The sequence below is a fragment of the Lycium barbarum genome, chromosome 10 (genome assembly GCF_019175385.1).
Source record: "Lycium barbarum isolate Lr01 chromosome 10, ASM1917538v2, whole genome shotgun sequence".
NCBI classification, from domain to species: Eukaryota; Viridiplantae; Streptophyta; class Magnoliopsida; order Solanales; family Solanaceae; genus Lycium; species Lycium barbarum.
In genome coordinates, this window is record NC_083346.1 from 117,087,564 (window position 1) to 117,098,407 (window position 10,844).

The 10,844-nt window shown below is 36.9% G+C and overlaps 1 protein-coding gene and 1 long non-coding RNA gene across 2 annotated transcripts; both read right to left on the reverse strand.

The window, feature by feature from the left end:
- Nucleotides 1–495: 495 nt before the first annotated feature.
- LOC132615684 (uncharacterized) lies at nucleotides 496–3,380 on the reverse strand. The gene is made up of 3 exons (XR_009572792.1): nucleotides 2,639–3,380; nucleotides 1,817–1,867; nucleotides 496–746 (listed from the first exon to the last, which is right to left on the reverse strand). It is a non-coding gene; the product is annotated as an uncharacterized LOC132615684 (long non-coding RNA).
- A 1,348-nt stretch (nucleotides 3,381–4,728) lies between these two features.
- On the reverse strand, nucleotides 4,729–10,193 carry LOC132614502 (CDP-diacylglycerol--glycerol-3-phosphate 3-phosphatidyltransferase 1, chloroplastic). The gene is made up of 7 exons (XM_060328966.1): nucleotides 9,787–10,193; nucleotides 7,345–7,442; nucleotides 7,201–7,251; nucleotides 6,968–7,081; nucleotides 5,517–5,573; nucleotides 5,346–5,431; nucleotides 4,729–5,240 (listed from the first exon to the last, which is right to left on the reverse strand). The coding sequence occupies exons 1-7, from the start codon at nucleotides 9,899–9,901 to the stop codon at nucleotides 5,120–5,122; spliced, it is 642 nt and encodes a 213-aa protein (XP_060184949.1). The 5' UTR covers nucleotides 9,902–10,193; the 3' UTR covers nucleotides 4,729–5,119.
- Between the last annotated feature and the right edge of the window lie 651 nt (nucleotides 10,194–10,844).

The window sequence follows — 10,844 nt, forward strand, 5'->3', positions numbered from 1 at the left end:
GTTTGTTAATTTAGATAAACCTTGGCGAAATTAGTGGAGTTTAGTTTTAGTAATGGGTAGCTAATTTAAAGAAAACCAACAGTTAATTCCTTAAGATGTTTTTTAAACTTATTTTCTTTTTCAAATCATCCACTAGAGGTCAACATTTTTTTAAGTTCGATCTAAGCCATATGGTTTAGCTGATTTTGTTTTTAGGTAATCCATCTTTTTCTTAACCTAATCTACCCCCATATCCGAATACAAATCAGTTTTCAAATGCACCGATCACTTTGGAATCCTCTCCTAAATTTTGAGTCCTGATGAGAACTATATTAAAACTCCACACTATTTTCAAATATGTTCTGTCACGACCCAACCCCGTGGGCCGCGACCAGTGCCCGAGCTGGGCACCTATACGTACCCGATACCCCAAATTAGCATATTAACAGAATAATAATATAATAATAATATTAGTGGTCGCTACAGAATTTAGCAGAAAAGCAGACTTGGCACACATAGGCCGATAAGGCCATCACAGAACAGAATATCCCAAACATATGTACAGAACCCACACAGATGTATCCACAGACCTCTACAGAACATATCATAATCATAAGACGGGACAGGGCCCCGTCATACCCTGAACAAAGTACATATCCAGATAGCAGTGACAGACTGTACCAAAAGATGGGCTCTGTAGAAGAGAGCGCCCCAAATAGCAGAAATAGGATCCTAAACGTGTGGATCAGCGAACCTGTCGTCAGTACCTGCGCGGCATGAAAACGCAGCCCCCGAAGAAAGGGGGTCAGTACGAAATATGTACTGAATATGTAAAGCGGAATCACAGAAGTCAAATCATAATGGTTACAGAAAATGAGTACAGAATCCAGAGTGTCAAATGCATATTTCCAAAACAGACAGAATGCGTACAGAAACATATGTCATATCATATCATATCCGGTCCCTGACACGGAACTCGGCAGACAGAATGTGGCCACCCTCCCGACGTTGGTGCCACTATACAGAGGAATCAGAAAAAGGGGCGTGGCCCCGTATCATATAATGTCATATCAAAATGGCCATACAGATCAGATCAGAATAGGCGGACATGGCACATCATACTCCACAGACCCATGTACGCGTATACCTGCCCCCTCACATCGGGACGCGGCGAACAATGCAGAGAATTACGCTTGACAACATATCCTGGCCCGGGCTCAGTGTGGGAAACATTGGGACATCCACGAATGGAGTAGTGAGAGACTAATGCAATTTAAAAATATAATAAATGTTTTCAAAGACTCGATGAAGCGTATCAAAGACAAACAAATCCAATGGGGTCGGACGGAATCATAATAAATGTATTTCGGATATCATAATAAATTACAGAAGTATAACTTTCCCGAAGTCATTCCGAGTGTCAAAATAATTTATAATATTTAACAGAATATTTAAAATAATATTCGTTAAGCGATTAGTAGGGTAATTAAAACATTTCTTTCAAAAATCGCTTAAAAAGGAAGCTTTAACACATTAGGGGCAAAACCGTAAATAGCGGGCCCGCCTTGGGACAAACAAGGCGGCGGGCTCAAATTGTGCCCTCTAAGCATATAGTATCACCTAAAAAGGTTATACAAACATTCTATGATTTTCTGAATAATTTAGAGCAAAATTGCATAATTTCAGAAAAAGCGTATCAAAATGGTTCAATTCTACTGAAGGAAAAACTGAAATTTTGTCTTGCGGATTCCGAGGGCCAAGAGGTCCTTCGAGGCCTGGATCCGACCCTAACACACTAGGGGCATGCCAAGGGAAGAATTGGGGTTGCTTTACATACCTTTCGCGCTCCTTAAGCCTTTCCAAACTCACTTCCCGTTTCGTCGAAAAACTGCAATTGGTCAAGTTTACCAATTGTGAATTATTAATGCCATTATTTCAACTTTAAGCATATTTGGCTACCGAAATTTCGGCAGCACTTCCCCTATACATATGACACCCCGAGAATTCAACTCGGCTATAAATCATCAACAACAACCCAAACGACAACAACAATATCAACAATGAACATTAAAAACACAAATATCCTTCAACTAGTCATTTTTCTCACAAGTTGACATAATCTTCAATTCAACCCAACTTTCAACTAAGATCAATAATTTCATATTCAACAACCATCATGATCATCACCATATAGTTCTAGAAACATTTCATATCATTTTCCTTAAGATATACACTCGATATACATGATATACAATCTTCCGCCAAAATCATAACTTATGCAAAACATCAAATCTTTGGCATACAACTTCATAACAAGTTTCCAACTTCCAAATTCATCAACCATAATCATAATTCACATCTTAACAACTTCATTTCCATAATATCACAAAATTATTCTAAAGTGACATAATCATCTACATTCCAACTTCAACCAAAATTCATTCAACTTTCATTCCCAATATAATTTCCATCATAACCACAACTAGAATGCAACATAAAATTCAACTCATATATGTATACAACATATATACACCCATGGCTACATATATATATACATACCCACTTTGCAAACATCCTTATTTCCATAATTTCTACTCATTTCCACATACCACAACATAAACAAACCTTCATAACATAAGAAAAAGGAATTGATTCTTACCTTTTTCTACAAACTTCTTCACTTGAACAAGTTGTCAACTTGAAGAAATAAGTGCTCCTTCTTCCAAAATAATTACACCAAGTTGTAGAGGACACTTAATTTAGTAGGAATTCAACAAGAAAATAATTTTAGAGGCAAGATTTTGAGGGGTGATTTTTCTATGGCCAAACCCGAAATGCCCTCTTTTTGTTCTTGTTTTTCTCTTGTTTTTCCTCCTATTCTTTCTCTTGAAAGTTCTATGGAATTTGGATGATTAAGTGGTCTTTTATTCATTGACCACATGACTTAATTCCATGGGCTTGGATCCTTTTTATGGACCATGGCCGAATGGCTCCTCACTTGGGCCTGAATTTTTTTTTTTCATTTTTTTGGGCCAACTCGGTTGGTCCCGAGTTGGGCCTAGCCCACTGACCTTTCGACCTTAAAACGTTCATATCTCCTTGTACCGACGTCACCTGGGAACCCACGACCTATGGATGGAAAGCTAATTCAATTATCTACAACTTCTATTTCAAGGTATTTTCGAAATTCCAAACTTACAATACAGTTTTTGCCCCCCAAAGTCAGGTCACCCGAAAACGTTTTCTTAAAAATATTCGTTTGGAGGGTTTCCACTTTGATTTGGTCCAAAGGTACTTCATGAGTTGTGTTTAACTTTACATATGTGATTCATATGACTTTTCAGATGTTCCAAAAAAAATCTCGGTATGTGGGCCCCACCCCAGCAGATGCTCCGAGGTTCAAAAATACGGGATATAACATGTTCAAAATACAATGTTATTTTCTTTCTACTTCAAATGGTAAAGTCAGCTAGTACTTTAGAAGTTAACGCTCAATACTTCACAAGACCTTTTTAATTAATTAACATAAGTCTGGTCGGTTAATCATTGTTAATGGGTCTTAAAGGATGCCTAATACCTTCCCTTTAGACTAATTGAACCCTTACCTAGGATCTTAAGTTTTGTAGACCTTAAAACGGAGTTAACTTTAGAAAAATAACTTTAATGAACTTTAGGTGTCCTAATTCACCATAAATAATTAGGTGGCGACTCCCTAACTTTAAATAACCCCGGAATTACCGGAATGTTGTAAACTATTTTGACTTTGGTTAAAATAGGGTATAACAGCCCGGTTGTCCATGAAAGTTGGTTCAGAACCATAAGGTCACAGGTTTAAATCCTAGGCAAAAACAATAAGTGATTTCTCCTATCTGTCAAAGTATTACGTGCAAACTGACCCTAACACCACGGTTATCAAAAAGAAGAAGAAAAAAAAAAGGACAGTTAGGCGTGGTTCTTAAGTAGAAAGGACATTCAGTCGAGCATACAATCTTTCAAATACTTTCCTCTGTCTCAATTTATGTGATACACTTTCTTTTTTAATCTGTCTCGAAAAGAATGATACATTTATATATTTAGAAATAATTTAACTTAAAACTTTCTCTTTTATTCTTAATAAAATGATTTACAACCACACAAATATTTATGACTTGTTTTAAATCACAAATTTCAAAAGTTTTCCTTTCTTTCTTAAACTCCGTGCCTAGTTAAACTATATCACATAAATTGGAATGGAGGGAATAATATCTATAACGTGCCGACTTTTCTTAGGAAAAATCAAGGAACACGACAAGAAAACAGTTAAAGCACAAAAGGACCAACCAGTTACCTAATGGGCAACCTCTTCTGCATAGAACAAATATGTAACAACAACAGATCAGTATACATTGCTATCTCTCCTTTTCATCAGTTCAACGTGTTAACCAAAACCCATAGTAGAGTAGAATTTCCTTCTCATCACAATCGTTATAGACAAATTGAAAGTCATTGGATGGTGAATTCAACTGCCACATGTGCCTAACTAAGCCAGATGATTCCTCATGCATGGTCCACCTCTGATAAGATAGACAATGACCCCCCCCCCCCCCCGCCCCCCCCCAAAAAAAAAAAGAGAGAAACATATCGAACTTCAAATGACAGTGAGCATCTTATCTACACAAGCACCTCGTGAATCTATTGCATGATATATTGTTACTTTAACGTATAACGTGCTTTACGACATCGGCAGTATTGATTCGAAGGAGCCATAAATCAGTGAAACGCCGGTCAAACCGGAATAACATTTGACTATAAACTTTTCTTGTCAGAATAGATTACAGTACATATAGCAAACTCCACGTATTTGATTATCTATTTTGTTGAGCCTCCAATTTCGCTAAAGAATATGGTTAAAGAATGAAGTAAAAAACATTGAACACAGCCAACATTTTCGTTTCTCTTTCTGTCACAACCAAAACGCACTGGATAAATATGGAGCGAGGGATGTCAGAATTGAGTTAGCAACTTCACTCGTACTCAAGATGCAAGTGCAAAAGGCTCCAAAAGACGGTTTCCTCTTTGCACAAGCATGTATCTGCTTGCGTAAAACCTGCTGTTCCACAGCTAGTAGCATGAGCCAAAATGTGATCATTGGCCATGATTTCTACATCAATAATACTTTTGATACCTTTCTCATATACACGACCAGAGACCATACAGCTAGCCATGCTGAAACATATAGCAAGATCACACCAGAAGCTACAACAGTTCCAGCCCCTGATAAGCTGCAGAGAGGATAGTTACAGAGGTCAAAGCTCAATGACATGAATCGTCATTCAACGTCCCCTTTTCCTTCAAACATTAGCATGAGTTTAGAACAGAAAAGTTACCTCCTATCTCTGGTGAGGAGAAGGATGGTCAGTGCAATCATCTGAGTGGCTGTTTTCCACTTCCCCAAATTATTCACAGCAACAGCCTGGAAAAATCATCACTTAATACTGGGATAACTAAATCATGAAGTGGATTATTCTACAGAAAACAATTATAGGTTGATCGTGAACCTCTGAAAGTTTACCACCCTGAGAAGCAGCCCATTCTCTAACTGCAGACATTGTTATCTACAAAAAGATTTGCAAAATGAATCAAAGACCAGCTTTCATCAGTCATCCACGATGAAAAATGAATCAAAGATGCAGTAAAAAGATTTTTGAGGCACAAGGAAGAGCATCATATGATACATCTTTTAGAAATGTAACAAAAGAGCATCAAATGATATATAGCATATGGCAAAAACAGATACTGCACCTTGAGAAAAAAACTAATTCCCGTGCTAAATATGGACCAAGACATCGCAAAGACTATCAGAAAACCGCATGCCATGCAAACAATTAATAATCTAAAATCCAGATAACAATGTCTTGGTGAATATATCTCTAGTGAACTATGAATAAGGTTCATCAAGAGTACCCACTGTTTCAATCCAAATTCTCAAGAGCTCTCGAAGGTCACACTTCTTTTCAATCTATGTCGATCAGTTGCGTGTTTCAGAGAAACTTATATCTTACGGTATTATGTGAACTATTCATACTTGATAGTTTACTTGACATAAATGAAAGGAAATAGTATTAACTAAAGTTTCATTTCAGCAGAAGGATATGAAAAATAGCTTCATGGAATTCTCGAAAAAATAGGGGATTGTGAACCCGAACCATGTGGGGAACTATAGCAAGGATATCATCTCTTTTCTTTTATGACAAGGGAACCTGCAGCCGCTACCCTTCGGGGTGCGCACAGGGTAAAACTAAAACTTCTATGTGGCAGAAATATAAGTTATTACTTCAGTAAGTGTACTACTAACTACTTAACACAATTTACCTCACAATAGACGTCATTTTCCTTTCCCTCCCTTTAACACGGATTTGTAGTTTCTTACTGCTATAGTAAAGTTCAAATTGCAAATCGAAATTTAACTTGTCTGATGGATCCAATTACTATGTGCCTTGAACTTTTTATCTAAGCTACTCCAGATGGCTCCTGCAACTCCGCTCCAGCCACCCCCATCCCTAGAAAAAATAAATAAATAAAAACTGAAATGTGCAAGGGGTTATGACCACTAAATAGGTGTATAGAATGCTAAAAGGATCAAAAGATTTCACATCGCTGCTTACCGTTTTTATGGCCCACCTAACATCTTCTATTTCCCTAAAGACCAATTTAGCTGAAATATAATCTTAGTGACACCTCCTGGAGGATTTAGAACTCTCTCACAAACTCATTATCCAAAATGTTTCTCTGGTGTATTGCAATTTGCAACAATAAAAACCATGTAGAAAATTAAAATTGCAAGTCATTATGGTGTTAACACTCCTACATGAGAAGAAGTATGCTAATGTAGTCATGTAAGTTCCGGATCTCATGACTATTAATATCACAAACTTAAAGTTTTCTTTCTGAGAAAAATACCATGTGAAAGGAAATGCGTTTACGAACAAAAGTACAGTTAATCACTCACCTCCCTGCCGATTATCGCAATTGACGGTACAGTTAGTAGACATGGCAATTGTCCAAACACACTAGCCTCCAAAGGTTTGGTGCACAACAAGATCAAGGTGGCAGCAACCATTAGCTGTTTAAGTCAAAAAGAGTTTGTATCAAAAAACGGTTGCACCTTCCTTATGGAAGTAAAGCAAAGTGGCCAAAATTCCAGGCAATATGCATGTGATTTGAAGAATAGAGAGAAGATACCTTATCAGCCACTGGATCTAAAAACGCACCAAAGGCAGTTCTTAGGTTCATCTGGACGTGTCAAAACATCCAAATTAGTAAGTTGAGATATAAGCAATTTAAATTCGAGAAGAGATAATGCTATTAAACAACAGAAGCATGTACCTTGCGAGCAAGGTATCCATCAAGCCAATCAGTTATTGCTGCAGCAATAAAAATACCTGTTGTAGCGGTTGGTCCCCACCAGCTATCAACATAGAATGCTATATCAAAAAAAGGCTACAAAATCAGTTTTCCTTTACAGAGTATCATCTGAAAACAAATTATGCTGTCCGACAAAACAAACAGAGAATGTTCTGACATAATATTAATAAACTTATGCTCTCATCCTGATTTGTTTTTCTGGTTAAGTAAAGGGAAACAAGTGAAACTAAGTTCCAATAATTTATGTGGTTAGTTAATAAACAAGATCAGCAAACTCATATGCCAATCATTAGAAAAGCTTACATAAAAGCATACAATAGACTAATAACAACACAGCTAAGTTAAATGGCCAGATGTCTGAAACTCTTACTCTGTTTATTCAAATATTAAGAAGTTTTATACAGCCTTTAGACCAGGATCTAGTTACAGTTTCCTCATAATGTATCATATGTCTCTAGTCTATAATCAGTATGCAACATGTTCCTCAAGTTTTTTTTTTTTTGGAGGAGCACCATGTTCCTCAAGTTAGCAGTTAAACAAGCAAAGGAAATTAAAAAAAAAAAAAAGGTCTTTTTTTCCTAATTCCAGCTCCAAAGCCATTGTTCCATTGCACAAACAAATAGTAACTAGTTTTTCATAGTGCACGGAATTTTGGCAGGATATCAGCTCCTCTCTTCTCTCCACCAATCAGTACGGTACAACTAAAAACCAGATTCCAGTAGTTATTACACCGAACATCTCACACCCAGTGTTGTCAAAGGCCCACTTAAGCCCTGAAGCGAGGCTCAATGCATGTTGAGCGCTTCACCTTGCTTTATGTGCGCTTTAGTGTCATCACCAAGGCTCTAAGACATACTTTTCCTTGCCAATATGAGCCTCTCTTGAAGAGGTGACACTAGATGATTGATATTTCACTTTCTCATAATGTTCTTACAATTTCTTTGTCCATATATTTGTTATTTATGCTTATTATTATTCGTCTAGGACTAAACATATACATATATTTTTATATTTGCACCATTGCGCCTTTTTTCATTAAAGCCCACACTTTATTTGCGCTTTGCGCTTAAAGCCCTAGCTGACTTTAGACTTTTTTGCGCTTTTTGCTTTTGATAACACTGCTCACACCAAACTGAGCAACTTTTGTTTTTTGGATAAGTCAAATTGAGTAACTTTAATACAAGATGCGTACATACTCCCTTAAAGAAGAGTCAATCTAAATGCATCAATTCCACTAATCAACTTAAGAACAATGAAACTCACCAAAAGGGAGAAAATCAACTTCAATTACACTCCAATTTCAGCTACCACAACTACAATTTCCGCATTGCACATTCTCAATTAGCTACGGTTAAACAAACCAATTTTATTCCGAACTTACTGGTAAAAAGAAACAGGATAGCGGCTACACAATTCAATAAGACTAAAGACCAGATTCTACTAGTTATTACCCCAATCATCTCACATCAAATTGAGTAACTTTTTTTCTTGGATAAGTTAAATTGAGTAACTTACTAACTTCAACGCAAGACGAATACATACTTCCTTGAAGATTCAATCTAAATGCATCCATTCTACTCCCTCCATCCCAATTTACGTTTCTTACTTTTCTTTTTGGTCTGTCCCCAAAAAGAGTGTCTCTTTCTATATTTAGTAAGTTGACTATTAAAACCACCTACCCGGCAAATTTATAACAAGAAGATTCAACAGACATTTCTATACATTACACACATATTAAAAAGTGGCAAGTATTCTTTAAATTTAAATCGAACTTAAGAACATTGAAACTCACCAAAAGAGATAAAAAATTAACTTCAATCACACTGTAATTTCAGATTCACGCAACTAAATTTACAGCATTGCACAACTCTCAATTAACTTTATAGCCACAATTAACTTTATAGCCACACAAAATACCTTTTCCCCTGCAATTTCAGATGATCACAACTACTCATCAAAAGGGATCAAAATCAACTTCAATTACACTGCAATTTCAGATACACACAACTAAATTTACAGCATTGCACAACTCTCAATTAACTTTATAGCCACAATTAACTTTATAGCCACACAAAATACGTTTTTCCCTGCAATTTCAGATGATCACAACTACTCATCAAAAGGGATCAAAATCAACTTCAATTCCACTGCAATTTCAGATATGACTACTACATTTACAATTAGCTAGGGTTAAAAAAGCTCTTTTTTTTTCTCGAACTTAAGTTTATAGCCACAATTAACTTTATAGCCACACAAAATACCTTTTTCCCTGCAATTTCAGATGATCACAACTACTCATCAAAATCAACTTCAATTACACTGCAATTTCAGATATGACTACTACATTTACAATTAATTAGCTAGAGTTTAAAACAAACAAACTTAATTTAATTCCTCACTTACTAGTTACGAGAAGGGGAATAGCAAGAACACGACCAATAGTCAAAATAGTAGGCAATGTAAGCAACTTAGCAGATTTGCGGTAGTGATCCTCCTTATTACCAGGTGTATAGCCCATACCAGTTGTATTATAGAAATATGTTTTCAGTAACAAAGGGGCATAATCGTCCTGAGAAGATAAAATTGATGCCGGCGCCGGAGTTTCGATGCTCCGGCAACGGTAGATATGTGTCGGCGGCACCACAACGAAGCGGCGGCGGTGGTGGTGATGGTAGTGGAGGGGAAAGTGCTGTATAATTTGTAAGGCATGTGTGTCATAAATAAAGGCCACGATTTTGAGTTTGAGCCTGTCCCACGAGCATCGTGTAATTTGTAATAGGCTTAGGTTAGCCGACGTAATTTGGTGAAGAGGCTTATTTTACAAGGATGACACGTAGAATAAAGTTGGGATGCGTGTCGATTATTAATCAAATTAAAGTTGAGTACATCACGAACCCGAAGTCGAGTTAACAGATGGGTACACTGGTTCGTTGATCTTTTGACAAAAGATAGAGAAATAGAAGTAAAGTCACACATGGGTGTTTTATAATCATGAATAATAACAATCAAACTAATAGTTGTTGCCGCAAGATTTCTCCGACGGTTGTTTAACCAAAAAGTTGTCAATCTCGACAATAATAGGTGTTGATGTAAAGTGATTCTCTAGCTAGCTTAGTGCTTCTCGAACACCTAAAGCCTCGGTCATGAGTGAGTCATGTAGCCTATCTAACTGGCTAGAGCGACCTCTTATGAAGTTTCTGTGAGAATTCCGGACTAACATATCGACTCCCGCTACTCCCGAAGCAAGATCAAAAGAGGCATCAATGTTGCATTTAAGAATATTCTCATCAGGAGGAAACCATTTAATTGCAAAGCTAGTTCCCGTCACTATATGATTGGAAGTAGTCATTCTTGCCTTAGTCCAATCCTACCATAATCGGGCTGCCTTTTGGATAACAACTTCATGTCTCAGAGGTTTTTCCTACCACACAAGACTATTTCTGGCATTCCAAAGTTCTCAA